The 22200-nt window shown below is 42.4% G+C and overlaps 1 protein-coding gene across 6 annotated transcripts in view; it reads right to left on the minus strand.

Annotated features, from left to right (window-relative positions):
* RAPGEF4 (Rap guanine nucleotide exchange factor 4) overlaps positions 1–22200 on the minus strand; it is a 328719-nt gene that overhangs the window by 143327 nt on the left and 163192 nt on the right. For 5 of the 6 annotated variants that reach the window (XM_027964849.3, XM_060411105.1, XM_027964848.3 and 2 more), the window contains one exon: positions 162–234. In XM_027964849.3, the coding sequence (XP_027820650.1) occupies positions 162–234 (73 nt within the window). Of the gene's footprint in view, positions 1–148; positions 235–22200 lie in introns of all 6 variants that reach the window. The other variant, XM_060411106.1, reaches the window with a different exon arrangement.

Consider the following 22200-nt stretch of genomic DNA (forward strand, 5'->3'; position numbering starts at 1 on the left):
ATTTTTTAAAAGAACCCAAGAATGGGCTGGCGGATCTGTTTATCCACAAGAGTCTGGAGATTTATTCTGTCAAGCTGGCGTTGGACATATTTTTTTTGTCACATGAAAACACATACCACACAACAAATTTTTAGATACAAGTGTTCACATTTTTCACTTACTATCATTGTTAGAGCCCGTTTCCATAACACCATAAGGAGGAGCCAGAAGTCCCGCCATGTACTGCCGATATTTCTGAAAGACAAGGTTGTAAACTCAGTGCACAGATATTTACTCACTTTGCGCATTCATGTGTTTACATGTTGAAAAGAAGAAAAGCTGGATGTCAGTAAGCATCCGAGTCTTGTATTTATAGAGCCATGAAGCATGCTGTCTGGGCTCTGTGGCCTAAAATAAAAATGCTGTGCTCTAAAGAGGTCTTCCCGGATGAGACTGAACGTGCCCCTGCCTGGGGAGGGGGTTCTATTGCAGCCCACTCCTTCACATGTTTGTGATTGATTAACCAAACAGTGTGGGCTTTTACCCTCCCCTCCACCTTCTGGCTGGCTTCTTGTGCTCTCAAACACGTGCTTAGGTTTTTGTGGAGGAAAAAGACATTTGGTTTTTATAGATGCAGATACAAATAAAAGTGCCACCTTCCTAACAGGTGAATGGCACTCAATCGGCTGTCTTTCAAAGCAAAAAGAAATGTATCTCTAGAAAGTGTCTGATGTGAAAGAAGCTGATTCACTACCATTTGCCAGCTTCCTTTTACACTGTACACCTGCCCGTTGTGTGACCTCCAAAGAACCTGTGGTATGTTGTCAAATAGAATAGTTTGGCTTCGTTTAGAACTATTTAGATCCTTCTGAATTTTCTCCCTCTGACTTTTGGTCCAGACGTGCTTTAAAACCTGAGGCTCAGTGATATATATTAGCGCTGGGAGTCTGTGTTGTTTTGAAGGAATAAGGCTTGGTGAGCATACAGCAAGCAGATCAAGCTCCCAGTGAGAGAGAAGTGACATTTACGAAGAATGGAATATGAGTGCGAGACATCCTCTCTTCTCAGGTAATAAATACAGCCTCCTCCCCTTGCAGAATGAAAGCTGGGCAACTTTATCTGTTGCATGGTGTCATGTATATTTATCGTTTATAATTATGATGGCACATAAATGTTAAACAGCATAAAAAGAATCAACACTTCATAATGTGCTTGTGGGTTACACAAACGTCAGCAGAAAAGACTTCATCTGTAGCAATGGGCAGCTGGCAGCATGCAGTATTTGAGCAGCCATCTGGCCCATTTGGTAGATTTGAATGGTGTTTGTAATGTAACATTGATGAGCTCTCAAAAGAGCCTTCTTCTAGTCAAGATGTGACTAGCTTTTTTTTTTAAATCCTTTTTTCTTCTCCTTCTGAGGCAACTATACTAACACCTGCATGCAGACATTCAAAATCATGATTTCTCTCTGCCTCTGAGTTAACTAATCACTCAAACATACCCATGGGACCAATCCATCACCCTGAATTCCTGACATTTCCTTTTGATAATTTCCTCATTCTGCTTTTCCTTTTTCTTATGATACCATCTACTCGTCTTCCTCATGAGAAAGCACCGGGCAAAGCACATTTCTGGGCATAATGTTATGCTGGACTCTGAAAATACAGGCTCAGAGAGAGCAGATGGGGGCCAGGTTACATTCTAAGAAGGTTCTATGACCCCCTACAACCTTTTGAGGTATTCCTCTCACTGTTAGCAACTCCATTAACAGGCTCCTGAAAGAAATAATTCATGTTAAATTAAAGGAACAATTTTGCTTTGCTTAGAAATGTTTTGGATGCAGCAAACGCACTTGTCTCGGGCACCTCGAAATCAATTTCCATGAAGTCCATGGAAGCACCTTCCTGACTCCTAAGTGAACAGGACTCTGCCTTCCTTCAGCTCCATAGCACGGGGTCTAGGGTTTGCTCATGGAGCGTGTTACCAGAGCAGTCACTCCTGGGAAGGGAAAACAGAGTAACCATTCAGGGAGCAGAGTGAGGGCTGCGTTCTGGCACGCAGATGCGCTGAGCACCTACTGTGTTCTCACTGTGCCCTAGACACTGGGCTCCCTGCAGAGGTGGGCAGGCACGGCCCTGTGAACTTAGAAAGCATCACTCTCCTGTAACAGCACAGGAGGACGGCTGCACTCAGTACTGGGTACTCTGTCTTGCACATAATAGAAAGTTAATATATATCTGTTGGCTTTTGGAATGTGAATGGAAATTTTCATACATACATAAAAATAGAATATCATACCACATACTTAACATACAGCCTCAATAACTGTTAACTCTTGACTAATGTTATTTCATCTATAATCCTATCCACTTGCCCCTTCCAGAGTTATTTTGAAGCAATTCCAGATATATCATTTAATCCACATATATTTCAATAGAAATCTCTAAAAGGTAACGATTCTTTTTTTCCCCCCAAAACAAAACCATAGTACCACTATCTCAACTTAGAAATGTAACATCTCCATAATATTCGGTCAGGTTCAAATGTCTAATTGCTTCATATATGTCATTGCTGAATTTATAAATAACTTATTAGATACATAGATGAATGGAACAGAAAAGAGTGCCCCAAAATAAACCCAGGCACACATACATGGCCACTTAATCTACAACAAAGAAGCCAAGAATATACAGTGGGGGAAAGGACAGACTCCTCAATAAATGGTGTTGGGCAAATTGGACAGCCACTTGCAAAAGAATGAAACTGGACCACAGTTCAGTTCAGTTCAGTTGCTCAGTCATGTCCGACTCTTTGTGACCCCATGAACAGCAGCACGCCAAGCTTCCCTGTCCATCACCAACTCCTGGAGTCCACCCAAACCGATGTCCATTGATTCGGTGATGCCATCCAATCATCTCATCCTCTGTCGTCCCCTTCTTCTCCTGCCGTCAATCTTTCCCAGCATCAGGGTCTTTTAAAATGAGTCCATTCTTCACATCCGGTGGCCAAAGTATTGGAGTTTCAGCTTCAGCATCAGTCCTACCAATGAATATTCAGGACTGATCTCCTTTAGGATGGACTGGTTGAATCTCCTTACAGTCCAAGGGACTCTCAAGAGTCTTCTCCAACACCACAGTTCAAAAGCATCAATTCTTTGGCGCTCAGCTTTCTCTATAGTCCAACTCTTACATCCATACATGACCAATGGAAAAAACGTAGCCTTGACCAGAAGGACCTTTGTTGGCAAAGTAATGTCTCTGCTTTTCAGTATGCTGTCTCGGTTGGTCATAACTTTCCTTCCAAGGAGTAAGTGTCTGCAATCACCATCTGCAGTGATTTCGGAGCCCCCAAAGTGAAAGTCTGTCACTGTTTCCACTGTTTCCCCATCTATTTCCCGTGAAGGGATGGGACCAGATGCCATGATCGTTTTCTGAATGTTGAGCTTTAAGCCAACTTTTTCACTCTCCTCTTTCACTTTCATCAACTGGACCACAATCTTACACAAAAATTAACTCCAAGTGGATGAAAGTCTCAAACACAAGTCCTGAAACCATAAAACTCCTGGAAGAAATCATAGGCTGTAGGCTCCTTGACATTGGTCTTGGCAATGTGTTTTTTGGATTTAACACCAAATGTAAAGGTAACCAGAGCAAAAATCAGTAAGTGGGACTACATCAAACTGAAAAGTATTTGCATGGCAAAGGAAACAATCAACAAATGAAAAGGCAAGGTATTAAATGGCAGAAAATGTTTACAAATCATATACCTGATAAGGGGTTAGTATCCAAAATAAATAAATATAAAAAATGCAAACTCATAGATACAGAGACTAGACTGGTGACTGCCAGAGGTGGAGGGTGAAACATCGGTGAAATGGGGTTCAAAACCTATTTCTGCAGAACCCTGAGCTCCTGGAGGACCCTCAGGCCCGGCAGCACATAAGCAGAGCCTTCAGCTCCTATGGCAACTTGAGTGTCTTCACTTTTAGCTGATACAGAATTTAGAGTTCCAAGAGTAATTTCATTTGAAAGATGACTTTTGCTTCTGAAAAGTAAAAGTCTACAAACAACAAGATTAACTAATGTTTAAACTCCTAGCAAAAAGATGCTATTCAGAGGAGGCATTTTTTCTTCCATGAAGAAATCAACAAAGACCAAATTAGGATTTGTCTATGAAGTACTAGGGGGGAGAGGAATAAATTGGGAGATTAGGGACTGACACATATGTACCGCTATATATAAAACAGATCACTAGTAAGGACTTACTGTGGAGCACAGGGAATGCTGCTCAATACTCCATAATGGCCCATGCTGCTAAGTCGCTTCAGTCATGTCCGACTCTGTGCGACCCCAGAGACAGCAGCCCACCAGGCTTCCCCGTCCCTGGGATTCTCCAGGCAAGAACACTGGAGTGGGTTGCCATTTCCTTCTCCAATGCATGAAAGTGAAAAGTGAAAGTGAAGTCACTCAGTCGTGTCTGACTCTTCTCGACCCCATGGACTGCAGCCCACCAGGCTCCTCCATCCATGGGACTTTCCAGGCAAGAGTACTGGAGTGGGGTGCCATCGCCTTCTCCAATAATGGCCCATATGGGATAAGAATTTTAAAAAGAGTGGATATATGTATACGTATAATGGATTCAGTTTTCTGCACAGCATAAACTAATACAACATTGTAAATCAACTATAATCCAAATTTTAAAAAAAGGAAAAAAAAAAAGGGTTAGACATCTATGGTCGTAGACAGGCCAGATGACAAGCTACCAACAGAACCGGAAAAACTAAGAATTTAACTAAGATGCATCATAGTGCAATGCTGACCTTCTCCAAGTGAGGTGTACAGACCCCCAGTGTAGCACCCAGCAGGACAAGAGGGGGTGTGACAGGGGTTAACAGAAGCTCTTCCTAGAGCTTAAATTTTATTCTATGTCAAGTAGTTGAAAGGAGTACTTTTATACTTTTATATTATGGAGCAGAAAACTAAATTTGCATACATTTTAAAGATTAAAGCATGCAACTTCAAAGAAATTTGAGCTTGCTGCTGGCTGCTTCTAGCTACAAAGGGTCTAGACCCCGGGCATTATGTATTGATTTCCTCTGCATTCAGAGAACTTCAGTGGAAAAACCCAAGTGCCTCTAATGTACTGGAAAGCGTGCAGATGCTGGATTCACACAAGAGCAGAGTCAGTTCTGATTCTGCCATATGCTATCTACGTGAACTTAAGTTACCTCAGTTTCCTGGGTAAGGAACTTGGGATAATATCAGGTATCTTTCAGGGCCACTGGGAGGATGAGAAATAAACTCTAAAGAAGTGCCCAGCATATACTAGGGACTTAATAAATGATTGCTGCTGATAATAAAAATAATAATGAGGAGGAGGAGAAGAAACGATAAACAATCAAGAATTGATCAAACAAATCCCAATATATTTGATGATATATCCCAGGCAGAGTCTCCAGCTTTAGGGAAAAATACTCTCTAGGTGACTTTTTATTACTGAGGCCACTGATACACACAACATAAAGATCCACAATATATCCACTGAACTGTCTAGTAAAAGGAGTTGTAAAAATAACATCTTAAAGAGTAGATGTTCTTAAGTCATTTTATAATATACTGCCTATTTTCATACCCACATGGGAAAATAGTCCAAGGAGAAAGGAAAAGCACAAGAGAATAAACCCAGAAATAACTGAACAAAAATCAGTAAAACCTTGTAGCCATCAGAACAGTTTTTGGTTTACAAAACCTTAAAAAAAAAACTTCTCTAAATTACAGTTGGCCAGTTTATAAGGCAGTCAGTGAATGGAAGAAGTCCTCAGGCCAGAGAGGCTAGAAGCCTGTCCTAGATGGAGGGGAGAGATGTGCCACTGGCTATCTTAATGTTTTCTGAGAAAGCTGAGAAAAGACAAAGTATGACAGTCTTCAGTTCAGTCGCTCAGTTGTGTCCGACTCTTTGCGACCCCATGAATCGCAGCACGCCAGGCCTCCCTGTCCATCACCAACTCCCGGAGTTCACTCAGACTCACGTCCATCGAGTCAGTGATGCCATCCAGCCATCTCATCCTCTGTCGTCCCCTTCTCCTCCTGCCCCCAATCCCTCCCAGCATCAGAGTCTTTGCTAATGAGTCAACAAACCTCATCCATCTCTCAGCTCCTTCACTACCCCGTCAAGGCCACTGAGCAAAGCTGGCTGGAAGGCTGTCAGAGCAGCCACCAGGCCAAGGGAGGCTGGGGGTAACCCAACTCTGCTCCAGAGTCTGGAGCCCCAGCCTGGGCCGCTCCCTCCCAGAGCAGGGAACACTTCTCTACACAGTGGCTCCACGTGGCCCAGCTGTAGCCCAGCAGCCAGATGCAAAAGTTGGGCGGCATGTGCTGGAGGAGCAGGCATAGTAGAGATACGTCACATTCTAAAGGCCAGTCTCAATTTGCCAAGCAGGGGACTTCCCTGGAGATCAGTGGTTAAGACTTCACCTTCCAATGCAAGGGGTACAGGTTGCAACCCAGGTCAGGGAGTTAAGATCCTACAGGCCTCGTGGCCAAAAGAACAAAAACATTAAACAGCAGCAATATTGTCACAAATTCTATAAAGCCTTTAAAAATGGTTCACATTTTTAAAAAATCTTAAAAAAAAAAAAATTTGCCAAACAGGACTCACAGAGAATAAAGGAAGGCGGGCAGCTTGAACCCTGGCTGAATCCTCTGCGATAAGAGAAGAAGGGGGCCCTGTAGGGCAGAACTCCCCACCCTGGAGGTCGAGACCTTCCTAACACACTGAGGCCTTTCCTAGATGTTCTCCGAGCTGCGGCCCGCTGCCAAGGTGTCTAGGCTGCCAGCGTGCCATGGTCACCATGCTCCCAGCAGCCAGGCAGAGACCTTGGCTTCTAGTACTGGCCTTCCCAGCAACTCTCCCCTTTCACCACCAACTCCATCCACCTAGGAGATCACCAAGTTGTAGGAAAAGCATAAATACCATCCTTAGGTTGGGATATCAGCATTAGAAGAACATGACGAACAGGAAGTCATGAGGACTATGGACAGGCCTTGCTGTAAACACCTGAGGGCAGGAGGGATGCACGTGCGCTCAGACCAGGGACACGCTCACGACAGCCCGTGGTGGGCAGTGTCCAGGGTTGGGCAAGAACAGAGGGGACTGCACCAGCGGTGTGGGGATATGTCCTGTCTTCATGTACCAGTCATTACATCTGTACTAGATTCCCCCAAAGTATTTAAGCTGAGTTCATGAAACGTAATGACAAACAAGTCTCCTGGACTTCCTCTGAAAATATCCTGAGTATGCCGTAGAAGAACGTAGAACAGGGATATAGAATTCAGGCTCCCCCCTTTTTGTTTGTTTCTTGGCAATAGTTATTTCTTTACAACTTCCATATGCTATGTAAGGTATGGTGGGGAAATGGACATAGCACACTGCTCTAAAGTCCCAGAGATCTGGAGAATTTTTTAATGTGTCAAGCATAGATGAGAGGGGAGAAACACAAAGCGGTTGTAAAGGGAAATCTCCCAGGAGAATTTTCCTGTTTACCCTGTTAGAGCCGTATGGACTGCTTCTCTCCCAGCAGGTCACTGGCTGGACCAGTTCACCTCTTATGCCAACTTCTTTTGCATCCTTGTTTCTTGATTTCTATAGCATTGACCTCACAGGGCACAAAGAACTTTCATCGCCTCTTCTTCAGTGATGTTTAATTCATCCTTTGGCTCTACTACAGCTATTTCTAAATGGAGGCAGAATTCTGCTTGCCAACTCCTGGCCATTTTAAATTCATGAGCAACCTCCAAGAGCTGTAGTTTGGAGGGTGATAATGACAACAATAGCTCTAATGGAGGAAGTTTTCCAAACCTGAATCACTTAGGAATCCTAGAGTAAAGCCTGAGTAAGATGATACTGCAAGTGAGCAAATACAGTCTCCCTCCAAAATCTTCTGTTTGAAACTCTCTCTCCTACTGGCCTGTGAAGGTGCAGAGATCCCAACCAAAAGGTGGAGGGACCCTCGAGTACTCTCAGGTGAGATCAGGGCTGCAGAGAATATCGTTAGGCAGCCCTCACTCAATCACAGAGATGAAGTCAGATTAGCCCTGAAGGAAAGGAAGGGGAAAATGCATTCACTTAATCAGTCAAGGAGATGAGAGAGGCACAGTGGGGTTCTCATAGAGGTGTCCTCATGGGCTTTGCATCTAGTGAGGGGACAGCCATTCTCATCTGATCATACAGTCATCTCAGTGCAGGAGCTAGAAGGAAAAGAGAACACTGAAAATGTGGCCGGGTGGTGGAGCGTGGGGCAAGTTCAGATATGGGGCTCAGGGCAAGGACATGGAATATGAGACTGAGGAGGCTGGGAGGTAAGAACCAGGGGGCTTCCAGGTAGAGGGAACAGGGGTGATATGGAGACGAAAGTGTGTCTGGCAAGAGAGGGGAAGTCACTACGAACAGAGCAGTGCTCGGGCCAAACGGCGAGGCTTGGAGGCCATGATAGAGGTTTGGAACATTATCCTCATACAACTGGAAGCGGTTTAAGTGGAGAAGTGACAAGGACAGATGAGTGTTTTTAACAGATCATTCTGGCTGCTGTGTGAAGAACGGTTTTGATGGGAAAACAAGAAAGGCATTAAGCCCTTAAGGGGAGGACAGGCCTGGATGTGGCCGCTCAAAGGGGCCTGAGTCTGGGAGAGAAGGAAGAGAGAGGAACGTGGACAGAGGGTGGTAAAGACCCTTTGTTCCTCAAGGCCAAACAATCTCCAACCACCTTAGACTTACTGATAACAAAGACTCAGATTTCTAGCTGAAGCACACTCAACACACGTGCACTTTTAATATGACTAAAAGGTTGGGGGATTTCAGGGCGATCACTGCAATGATTGTATTAATAATTTTAAGTTAGTGCATACCCTGCATCTTTGAGTATGATTTAGTTAGCCATGTGATTCAGTTAGCCACTCAACTTTGACTGAGTTAGCCATGAGCTTCTCTTAGAAACATTCAAATTGAGAGGAAGACACACACAGTAGGTCAATGCTACTTAATTTAGTCATAAAATAAATGGCTCCGGAGCTGTTACTGCACAGGAAATCCTCCTCACCTCTCTTTTTGCTAAGCCTGAATTTACCACGGTCCATCTAATGTATAAATGAGATTATGAGCACCGTCTCTACATAGCTGCTACCTCCTTGTTTATAGAAAAACCTACTGATTGACATTTTATTTAACCATATTTGTCTTCAAAGTGATGGATATATAGTCATTCTCAATTAAAATGATCAAGCCCAGTGCTTATGAAACTAACAAGAATATTGCAAAATGTATCATGGGAACAAGCAAATTTCAAGTAAGTGTTTCAATGCTGACACAGAATTAGGATGCATCAGTCATTTAAAAACCTAAAATGAAGGATCATTTCACAGAAAGTAAAAGCCCAAGACTGTCATAAGAACACAGAAGAAGCTACCAACATTTTGGTTTTGCTTTCTTGCTCTACAATGTACTTTATAAAGGGCAGCAGGCAGAGCAGGAGGCGGATGGTGAGGAGTGATTCGGGAGGTTCTGTGATCTGGATGCATCCCGTCAAATTCATATGTTGAAATTCTAACACCCAACGTAATGTTGTTAGGAGGTAGGACCTGTGGGAGGTGTTTAAGTGTGAGAATGAAGGATCAGCGCTCTTCGAAGAGCTCCCTAGCCCCTCCTGCCAGGCGGGGACACAAGGGGGAGTGTGCATCCCAAGAGGGCCCTCAGCAGAGGGCTGGCACCCTGACCTCAGACTGCCAGTCTCCACAACAGGGAAGAATCTTTTTCTGTTGTTTAGAAGCCACCCCGTCTGTGCTATTTTGCTATAGCAGCCCAAACAGACTAAGACAGTGGGGTAGGAGGACTTTTCCTGGCCCAAACACATACCTGAACTTCCCAACTGAGAGGCACTTCTTTAGTTTTTTACTTTGTCCCTCAAAACTTGAAACCACTGGGTCACAGGTACTATGCATTTCTGTGCTTATTTCCTCTAGAAGCATCCACCAGCTTCCCAGCTGTCCTATCTCCTTAATCCCAATCCTACCCTGAAAGCCCAGGGGGCATGCAGGATTCCAGCTTTTGCCGCATTCATGAATACACAACAGCGGTCCTTTTTCCTCTCTAGGATGTTGACGGAGCTCCATAGCCTGGAGTTGGCCACTTCCCAGCTTCAAATATGCTAGACCTTTGGAGCCTTTGTACTTGAATTTACTAACTCCTGCAGCGTTCTGCTCACACACATGGTGCCTTACTTTCTCCATGTCCCTTCACAGGTAACATTTCTATTCTGCTCCAGGTTGTGGTAAACAACCTTGAGACATCCTTGTCAATCCAACACACACTGACTGCCTATGTCCAGGGAATCATGGTAATACAGCCCTGTGTGGTTCTGGAAGCTTCGGTCTATTATGGAATACTGTACCCCTTGAATCCCTTGAGTGGTTCCTGGTTCCTGTCATCTCTCCATGTTAGATCATCCTGAACTTTTTGCTTCTAAAGAAGGGACAGGAGAAGCATGAAGATCAGTTGATGCTGATAAAACAAGACCTAAACTCAACTCATCAAAGATCTCTAAATACTAATCAATTTTGTTATTTAAAAGAACGTACAGTGGGATAGAGCAGCCGGTCTGCTCTACCAGAATTAGCACCAAAATGCACTCGTTAGTGAAAATTTAGTTTTAAGAGACCCATGTATGAATCTAGCTGGAAAAAACTGGCAGCCATATATAAATAGATGATGGTAGAAAATGATTCATTTTATATATCCAACTTATTTTTTTGCATATTTCTGCCTATTGCTATTGCTTTCTAAGCCACATTTTTAAATAAGTTTGCCTGTTGATTTTGTTTTAACTACTATCTCTATCTCCCACTCTTCCTTTCTAGTATAAAAATTATTACTATAAAATTTACAAAAGCACGTGCTAAAAAATTTAAACTACATGGTTTGTAAAATGAAAAGAATGATTCTCCCCTTTCACTCCCCTCCACCTACTGACCTACCCTACTACTGCTGAGTTAACCACTGCTGATACTCATTTCTTCTGTGGATCATATGGTACATTACAGTTTGTCCTTTTTTTTCTCTCCAATAATATATGTTGGATAGCTTTTGCTATCAGAACACATTTTACTATTGCTTTCCTGTTAGACACCTCATTTTGGGGGCTATACTCCCATTTAGCCCAACTGGGGGAAATCTGGAAAATATATTGAGTCTGCATTAGCAACAGATCTTCTCTGAGTTGCAGGCAAAAAGATAAAGATCATATATACAGCTCTTATCAAGTGGTGATTTCAGTTGTATTCTTGACAATGAGATAGAACTGTAAAAATTTAATTCCAAGGCCAACAAATATGCAAGCATATCACTCAGAAAATGTCTTTGATCTTTCTGACGGCTTTATCTAATTGGTGTCATTATGTTGTAACTCCATCGACTGCCAACTGCATTTTTTTTGTAAACTTGGCAAAGGCTTCCCATGTCATACATTTGAAGAAAAAACATTGCCTGTGCTCTCTCCCCCAAGACTGTCAGAAGAAAAAAAGAAATTTAATTAAATTTCAATCTCTGACAGTTTAAAATAATAGAACAGAAATTATAAAACATTATGGATGGTGGCTGAATATGATTAGTGTTAAAAGGAACCAGATTTACTGATTTTGATAACAGTGTTATGGGTTATATAAGAAAATGTCCTTGTTCTATTGGAACATACCCTGAAATATTTAATATTTAGGAATAAAGGGAGTACAATGTCTCAACTTATAAATGATTCAGAAAAAAATTAAAAAGAGACAAAGAATGATAAAGCAAATGGGGCAAAATGTAAATAATTGGCAGAAATGAAACAAAAGGCTTAGGGGAATACTTTATATTATTCTGAGTGTATTTAAAATAATAATAAAATTAAAAGTTTCCAAGAAATGACAAGAAATCAGAGTAGAAACTTATAAATGATTACTCTCAGAGCATTTGGGGGCTTCCGTGGTGACTCAGATGGTAAAGAATCTGCCTGCAAGGCGGGAGACTTGGGTTCAATCCCTGGGTCTGGACGATCCCCTGGAGCAAGGAATGGCTACCCACTCCACTCTTCTTGTCTGGAGAATGCCATGGACAGAGGAATCTGGCAGGCTACAGTCCCGGGGGCCACGGAGTCAGACACGCCTGAGCGGACACACTGGCTGAGTTTATTCTGTCAACATCAGCCTTCCCCTACTCAGCTCAATTTGTTACAGGCTCCACCCCCAATTTGTAGGTCCAGCAGCCTCTGTCTCTCCCGCGGATGGTTACCGAAGTGGAAGCCCTGTCCCTACCAGCTGGGAAGATCCAGGGCGGTCCCTGGGTGTCTAGGTATCTAGCATGTGGGGTGGAGCGGTGCGGGGGTGGAAAGGGCTACAGAGTCACAGCCTCCCCCAAATCCCACCCGGTGTGCTTGGTCCCATTGCTGGGCTTTGATCCTGACTTCGTATGTGTCCATTCCTTTGCTGGGACTCAAGTCCGACTCTCAGTGAAGTCCACAGCCCGCTTGTCCTTGTCTGTCCCTTCCCTGGAAGGTATTTCTTGTCCCTTGTATCTCTAATTCTAGGCTGGAATGCTGCCCAACCTTGACCGACGACCCCAAACTGCAATGCAGTCACTTGGTCCAGTGTTCGTTTGTTCTTCCTCTGCTGGCAAACTTTTCTCTAGGCCCCAGCCACCAGACCAGAGGACCCTCTTGGTCTCAATGCCATCCTGGATCAAAGGGGACTTTTCTGGGCTCTTCGAATTGTCATTTTGATTGCTGGCCACAGCCCTCAGGGGTCAGCCTTACAGCATCTGTGCCCAGGTTTTCCGGGAAGTCCCTTCTGTTTTCCTTGTATTCTTCACTCCGGGCTGTCTTGAGGCCTGAGGACAGCAGCTGTTCCATCTCCAGTGCAGGCAGAGCTGAGGAGTCCAACTGTCCCACAAAGAGTAACCTCTGATCACACACAAACACAGGCTGATTTCTGCTGCAATCTAGAAACTCAACTTCAAATGTCAACTCTCAGAAAATAGCTAAGCTACACTGGGCTTTCCTATAAATTCTCTCTCTAGCACTACAAGGAAAGAAACAACCTTTCCACCAATCAACACAGAATCTAAACAAAGATACAAGTGTGCTGTGCTTATGAAAACCCAAAGTATAAAACATGAATTTGTGTTTTTCAACACTTGTAATATGTAAGTATTCTTGATTTTATTACAGGTTTAAATAAAATTCCTGATGATTTTAAAATATCATATTTTGCCCTAATCTATATGGGGCTTCCCTGGTGGCCCAGATAAGTAAAGGTTCTGCCTGCAATGCAGGAGACCTGGGTTCGATCCCTGGGTCAGGAAGATCCCCTGGAGGGGAGCATGGCAATCCACTCCAGTATTCTTGCTTGGAGAATCCCCAAGGACAGAGGAGCCTGGTGGGCTACAGTCCATGGGGTAGCAGAGTCAGGCACAACTGAGCTACTAAGCACAGCACATATGGACATGGGTTTTGGCTCAGACAGTAAAACCTCTGCATGCAATGCAGGAAACCCCAGGTGTGATTCCTGGGTCAGGTAGATCCCTTGGAGAAGGGAATGTCTACCCACTCCAGTATTCTTGCCTGGAGAATTCCATGGACAGAGGAGCCTGGTGAGCTACAGTCCATGGGGCTACAAAGAGTCAGACATGACTGGGTAACTAATACTTTCACACTACTTTCATTGAATACACTGAGGTATATTTAGGCTGGGAGAAAAAAATTAAAGCACATTGCATCAGAGACTTAAAACGATTTGGAAAGAAAACTTCAGGGGGTGGAGGGGCACATTATTAAATATTCCTTATAAGCCTCACTGGGAGAGGAGATACTGCCAACTACTTTTACACACAGCACAAAGCTGATGTGGACAAAAAAGGATTCTTTCTGTAGTGAAAATGTCAAGCTGAAAATGGCATCTTTAAGGAGAGATGTGGGGATAGCCCATGAGGAGGGCAGCCAAGTGAGGGACCCTGAATCTAGACTCCGGGACCCATAAAGAGTCTTGTCTGAACCTTCTCTGCCCACCCTCAACCCCCTACCAAATGATGACATTCTGGTTCATCTTTGTTCTTTCCTCCAAGCAGAGATGGGTCAGTCCAGCCTGTCTACATCCCAAAGAGCTGGGACTCCTGCCCAAGTGCCTCTTCACTGCATGTATGGGTGTAGGGAGCTGGTCAAAGGGAAGGAAATTAATCTAGAAGAAAATGCTGACTGGAGGGGGCCTGTCCAAATGGCCCCACAGAGTGATGGGGTCCTGGAGAACGGTATGGAGTTGTGAGGGAGGGTGGAGAGAAGAAAGCACCAACAGAGTCACTCAGAGCCAGGTGAGGTGGAGTGTGTGTGTGGGGTTGCTGGGTGGCTGCTAGGGTGCTCTCAGAGGTACAGGACTCGGCAACCATGCTGGACTTCCTGGCTTTCCTACGCTGACCCCAGCTCCTTCCCTTCTCAAGTGTGGCCCTCCTTGCCATCTGGTTATCTATGGTGATCTCCACCTCCCTTTCAGATCTTTGTCATGATCTTGTTTTGACAATCTTCCATCCTGATGTTTGACCTCTAAACCCCCGATCTCCTATATGGAAATCCTCTTGGTACCTACATCCCTATTCTCAGCTTGGATCCACTTCTGGCCACTGGTTCTCCTGCTATCCCCATCCCAAACCAGACTCCACACAGTTGGGCTCAGGTTGCTCCAATGCCCAGCTTCCAGCCTGCAGGCCCACCCCTCTGATGCTGCCAAATAACATGGTTCCTCCGAACATCTCAGCCCCAAACTTGTCACGCTGCCATTTATGCTTCTCAGCTGCAGTTGACAAGAGAGTTGTCTGCACACTGTAAAGTGCCATCAGATGCTATTTCTGAGTATTACATACAGATACAAACTGGAGAAGGCAACTCCGAAGATGAGAATTTCTATTTAAAAGCATCCTAGAGAATGTCCACCTCCATTTCATTAGTTTACCCAAAGCTGAGTCTGCAGAGAACACTAACTGTGGTGTAGTTTGTCTTTTGGGGGTGACAAAAATGTTCTAAAATTGATTGTGGTAATGGTACTGCTACATACTAAAAGCTATTGAATTGTACACTGTAAGTGGACACATGGTATGGTATGTGTACTGTGTCACAATAATGCTGCTTAAAAGAAAGAGAACCGTAAATGGTCTACAGGGTGTGACCCTAACTTACCCACTGTATCCACCTGGCTGTCGGAGGGAGGGATCAGACAAAGATGTCATTTTCCAGAAATCCTGGGTGGGCTCTGCTGAAGCATATACCCTGATTTTACCTGCATGAAGCCCCAGGCTGACCATCCCTCCTGCAGGCAGCTCCCCATGCAGGAACAGTGCACACCAAGAGGATTGACATGTGTAGGTTTCTTGATGCCTATAGCATGCAGAGCTACGCCTACTTTTTTCAGCATTTGATTTTTCCAAACAAAAGGAGAAACCAAGCACATAAAACCCAACAGTGAATTGATGAGCAACTTTGCATATATATAGAATTTCCAGGCAATAAAGCATGCTCTCCAACAAGCTTGTCTTTGTTTAGAGGAAAATTATGCTTTGCTTTCACACAATGCCCTCTGCCAAGCCCAGTGTGCCCTCCTAATTTAAATTAGTCTTTCAATTGTATGATCGTTCCAAAAGAAACTAATTTTCACTACACTCATTCAGGGAACTTAACCAAAACTTGCATTTTTGTTGGGGGAGGTGGCAAACCCACACAGTGAGGTTTTCTGCTTTGCCACAGTTTTAAGATTAATCATTTTCTGAATATCTATAAATATTATTTTGATTATGTGAATGGCTTTAAATAGCTGTTTATGAAAAACTCACAATACTGTAAGTCTGCAAAGAAATAAGCCTAATAGAAAATGTGAGCAAGAGAATGATACCAAAATTGCACAATTATATTCTAATTTGTAGATTATAATTCAGTGTGCCATAATAATTTATCCTGAAAATTATGTTATCTCAAAAAGAAAGATTAAAAAACTGATTAAGATAACTTTTCTCACAAATCCTAAAACACTTCAATGGGTAATTTCATTCTGTCCTACCTCAATAAGGACATTTCAAATCAAAGACCACAGACGGAAGGTTAATAAATCTTGCCGGCTTCAATAGGCTGTTTTCTTATTGTATGTTAAATTCTGTGTGAAGTTCAGCAGTTCATATAATCTGGCATGAAATGGAGGGTTTAAAAAAAAGTTTAGAACTTGGCTATTCAAAAAATGTCTTAATGGTATCTATTCCTCACTACTGGGATGTTTCCCAGAAAGGGCACCATTTCACTATAATTTTTTCTAAACAGAGCTATGATAGAAGGGAATACCATGACCTTGGGGAGCATGAGAAATCTGATCAACAGTGGCTTAATTTTTTTTAATTGTCATAAATATACAGCTCATTCTATAAATTCAAAATCTGGACAAGTTAATCATTCTAAATGGCTGTGGGGCAAATTCTGTTAGTTTGGTTTTTTTGGAGAAAGTGTTATTTTTATCCTTCGCCTTTCTAACTCCCTCCTTCCCTATACAAAACAAGATATTCATCTCTGAATGCCCTTGGTAACCTAAGCATATATATCTTGGGGACAAATTACGTCAGCATAAAATTCAGAATTGGCAGTCTCAGAGAACAGAGTCAGAAGTAGGTTTGCTATCCAGAAAATTAAACCATTTTAGTGATAATTAAAATCACAGAAAATTATGAATGGAACTCAGGAAATACATCTTTTTTGGCAGGTTCATATACGTCACAAATCAATATATACAGTTTAATCTCAGGTAGAGCAGGCATTGTAAAGTTTCACCAAAAGCAAGGAGTAAGTGAACACTCAACTCTAGGGGAGGCTGTAAAGGTGGAAAAAGGGTCTCAGATGCCTTAAAAAATATTCCCTGGCTCTGTTTTCTAGCAGTTGCCTGTGACAAGTTCCAAAGAGCCGAAGTTTTAATTAAATACTATGGAAAAGTAGGATGCCACATCCCTTAAAAAAAATCAGAGTGGCTCACAACAGGACAGGGAATCAAGAGTAAGTACTAAAAGCAGAATCCAGCTGTTGTCTCAAAAAGATTAAAAACAAAGAAGAATTGAAAACATTAAAGCAAAATGGTCGCAGGGATGCTGCCAAGGGAGCATTTAAAACAGACCCGGAAAGTAACAACAAATCGCTCCCCTCTCTGCCACCTTCCCTCACATACCAGAAGCCATAGGGAGAGCTCGAAAGAAAATTCAAAACACACTTCTTCTGTTTGGTATACTTTGAAGATGCTCAGAGGACAAAGCATCAATCAGTCAATGAACACATAGAAAGTTTAAGACAGTTCAAGTCCAGTTTTGTGATGATTATTATATAATGTTCATTGCCCACTTTAGAGGCCAAAATAGTGTGTGCAAATGCCTAAGTAAGTAGGAGCTTTTTTCCAAAGGTTGGCACACACTGGTATAAGAAAACAGATGGCAAGACATCTATGCCATTATTTTGGGCTTCTCTGAAATGCCCCCTTGGAGCAAAGATTTCAGCACCCACCTCTCACAATGTCACAGATGAGCTTTCTCTTCTCATTAAAATTTTATTCTTGCAGTCAGTCTCAAAGCTCATGGCAGACTCAATTCCTATTCAGACTGAAATGAATGTATCATTTTTTCCCCTACTTCTCCAGAGTCACTTATATGCACTTCCAAAATAAATCTTTGGCTTTTTACAAAGTGACTCTTCTCTCTCTCACTGAATCCTTTCCCCTAGAAGGAAGGGAAGTGGGAGGAGGTGCGGAAGGAAAGGAAGAAAAACATAAGAACCAGAATTATAACCAGGATAAAGCTTAGCCCTGATTTTCTACTGTAAGCCTTACAGTGAAAGGCAATTTAAAATTTGGATTCAATATCAGCAAGTTAACTGATGTAATACACCATATTAACAAAATGAAGGCTAAAAATCATATTCTCATCTCAACAAATATAGAAAGAACATCTGATAAAACTCATCATCCTTTCAAAATAAAAAACTCTCAACAAAGTGGATATAGACGGAACACATCTCAATAAAAAGGCCATACACAACAAGCCCACAGCTAATATCATATTCAACATAAAAAGCTGAAATCTTTTCCTCTATGATCAGAATGCCCATTCTCACCACTTCTATTAAACATGGTATTGGAAGTCCTAGTCAAAGCAATTATGCAAGAAAAAAAAATAAAAGAAGCATTCATACCCTAAAAGAGAAGTAAAACTGTTATTATTTACATATGATATACTACATTTATATACATATATAACCTTAAAGATGCCACCGAAAAACTGTTAGAATAAACACATTCAGTAAAGTTGCAGGATACAAAATCAATACACAGAAATCTGTGGCATTTCTATACACTAACAATGAACTATCAGAAAGAAAAACTAAGAAAACAATCATATTTACAATTGCAGCTAAAATATCTAGCAATAAATTTAACCAAAGAGTTGAAAGATCTATATATTGAAAACTACTAGAAAATAATGAAAGAAATTGAAGAAGACACAAATAAATGGAAAGACAGTCCAAGCTCATGAATTGGGAGAATTAATATTGTTAAAATGTTCATACTACTCTAAGTAATATACAGATTCAATGCAATCCCTACCAAAATTCCAATGGCTATTTTCGCAGAAATAGAACAAACCTAAAATATATCTGAAACCATAGAGACTGTGAATAGCCAAAGCAATCTTGAGAAAGAACAAAGCTGTAGGTATCATACTCCCTCAAACTATATTAAAAAGCTATGGTAATTTAAACAGTATGGTATTGGCATAAAAACAGACCCAAAGATCAATGGAACAAAACAGAGAACCCAGAAATAAACCCACATGTATATGGTCAATTAATTTATGACACAGGAACCAAGAATATACAATGGAGAAAGGATAGTCTTCTCAGAAAAATGGTGTTGGGAAAACTGGGCAGCCTCATGCAAAAGAATAAAACTATATCACTATCTTATACCATTCACAAAAATTAACTCAAAATGGATTAAAGACTTGAATGTAAAACGTGAAACCATGGAACTCTTAGAAGAAAAGATAAGCAGTAAGCTCCTTGACACTGGTCATGGTGATAATTTTTGGAATTTATATCAAAAGCAAAAATCAAAGCAAAGGCAACGCAAAAATCAACACGTGGTACTATAGCAAGCTGAAAAGCTTCTGCACAGCAAAGGAAATTATTAACAAAATGAAAAGGCCACCTACAGACTGGGAGAAAATATCCACAAACACTATATCTGATAAGGAGTTAGCACCCCAAATTTATAAAGAACTCATGCAACTCAATAGAAAGCAACCAAACAACTCAATTAAATCCTGGGCAGAGGGTTTGGACATTTTTCCAAAGAAGACATCTGGGTGCCAACAGGTACATGAAAAAGCACTCAACATCACTGAGGATGTGGGGGAAAGGGAACCCTTGTGCACTCCCACTCTTAATGGGAATGTAAGTTGAGGCAGTCACTATGGAAAACAGCACAGAGTTTCCGCAAAAAAATTAAAAGTAGAATTATGATATGATCCAGCAATTCTACTGTTTGTATTTATCCAAAAGAGATAAAAAATCTAACTCAAAAAGTTACCTGCATGCCCATGTTCATTGCAGCATTATTTACATTAGCCAAGTTGTGGAAACAACGTGTCCATCAATGAGTGAATGGATCATGAAAATGCGGTGTGTGTGTATGCACACTTGTATACATATGGTTGTATGTCAAGTATATCGCAGTTACATAAAGAATCTGGAAGTCAGTTTAATAGGAAAGCAATGTTACACAGTGCAGAATGCCTAAAATCTCTATCAGAGATGGGCTATTGTCAAGTGTTTCATCCATGAGGAAGTTATGAATGAAATTAAAAGGTCTCCCCATAGACCCATATATAGCATTCATCAGACTCTAATGTTCTCTGTAGATCACTCTACACCAAACAGGCAGTAAGCATGTTCCCTGAATGATGGAAGAAGAAGCAAGAAGGTAGCATAGTAGTTTATGGGGACAAGGCTATGGATCACCCTAGAAACGATGTACAACTGACAATTGTGACAAGTCTTGCCCATGAGGGGTCCTATGGATGCACAGATATAAAGCTCAACATTCAGAAAACGAAGATCATGGCATCCGGTCTCACCACTTCATGGGAAATAGACAGGGAAACAGTGGAAACAGTGTCAGACTTTATTTTGGGGGGCTCCAAAATCACTGCAGATGGTGACTGCAGCCATGAAATTAAAAGACGCTTACTCCTTGGAAGAAAAGTTATGACCAACCTAGACAGCATATTCAAAAGCAGAGACATCACTTTGCCGACTAAGGTCTGTCTAGTCAAGGCTATGGTTTTTCCAGTGGTGATGTATGGATGTGAGAGTTGGACTGTGAAGAAAGCTGAGTGCCGAAGAATTGATGCTTTTGAAGTGTGGTGTTGGAGAAGACTCTTGAGAGTCCCTTGGACTGCAAGGAGATCCAACCAGTCCATTCTGAAGGAGATCAGCCTTGGGATTTCTTTGGAAGGAATGATGCTGAAGCTGAAACTCCAGTACTTTGGCCACCTCATGCGAAGAGTTGACTCACTGGAAAAGACTCTGATGCTGGGAGGGGTTGGGGGCAGGAGGAGAAGGGGACGACTGAGGATGAGATGGCTGGATGGCATCACTGACTCAATGGACATGAGTCTGAGTGAACTCTGAGAGTTGGTGATAGACAGGGAGGCCTGGCGTGCTGCGATTCATGGGGTCGCAAAAAGTGGGACACGACTGAGCGACTGAACTGAACTGAACTGAACTGAACTGAACTACCAAGCATTTCAGCAGAATTTTCTCTGCCTTGGACCTCAAGGATTGGACTGTAGCATTGTGAACGCAATATTCCAATGAGGAAGGTGAAGGTTGGAGGTGCACTTGGAAGTGAAAACCATACTGGTGGTAGCAGGGTGTCCAGCCACGATGAAAGAAATCAGGTTTCAATAAAGGTACTTTAGAGGCATATTTCTTCAAGTCTTTGAGGCATTCTTGCAACGCTTTCTTCTGAAGAAGACAAGGATGTTAAGATTTGCCCCAAAGAAGTGCATTATATTGAATATGACAGTGGCTAATACGCCCCTGAGACCCTAGCTAAATAAAAAGACATTTAAAAAAATAGAAATAAAGTTGTCTTAACATTAAAAAGACTCTAGAATCTTGAGTCAAGACTCTTGTGCTAACCTCCCGTGGTTTGGGGCAGCAATCTATGGGTCTGCTTTGTAAGATGCAGAGGGCAGCAGGAATGCAGGTGCTCTTGTTACAAGGTTTCAGGAATGTTTTTTAAGCCCCACACCAGCTTCCACTATCTTTAAAAGGGGCGTCAGGGAAGTGCTCTCATCTTCTGATACTGCACCCCAAAGCCTTGCAGTTCTCCTCCAGGGCTGAGCTCTTGGTGCCTGCGCTTGCGCTTTCTCCTGCCGGGCCACGCCCTTGCCTGGTCCCTCCTGCTGGGTCTCACCGATTTATCCGTCACAGCTTCTAATCACAGAAGTATGATCAACCATCACCATTGGGTCCTATTATACTCTGGGCAGATTTCTAGCATCATCTCTGAGAGGGCATACGTTCCCATTAAGCAGCAAAGTGCCTGATTTCTCTTTCTGACACCACCCTGCAGCATGGTACCTGACAAAAGCTGGGACCTCAGTAAAGCTGATTACGTAAAGTGTTAGTCAGCTCAGTCGTGTCCGACTCTTTGTGACCCCATGGACTGTAGCCAACCAGGCTCCTTTGTCCATGGGGTTTTCCAGTGCTGGAATGTGTTGCCATTCCCTTCTCCAGGGAATCTTCCTGAACCAGGGATCGAACCCCAGTCTCTTGCCTTGCAGGCAGATCTTTACCATCTGAGTCACCAGTTGCATAGATGAATCTATAATGAATTGTCATCCATACATGGGAAAATGTTCGCCATGAGAATATTTTTATTTTTCCAATTTTCTCTTTTAGTTATCAGTTCACAGTTGTACTCCAAAGAATGCCACAGCTGAACCAAGCCATATGGATGTTGGCATACATGCATGCTAGCCTGGCCAACACCACATCCTACTCATTCATTCTATGCACCTCTTTAATTTGTATTCCTTTGAAAGCGGAGCCTGAAATGAGGACTTGGATGC

Source organism: Ovis aries, chromosome 2 (genome assembly GCF_016772045.2).
Source record: "Ovis aries strain OAR_USU_Benz2616 breed Rambouillet chromosome 2, ARS-UI_Ramb_v3.0, whole genome shotgun sequence".
Taxonomy (NCBI): Eukaryota; Metazoa; Chordata; class Mammalia; order Artiodactyla; family Bovidae; genus Ovis; species Ovis aries.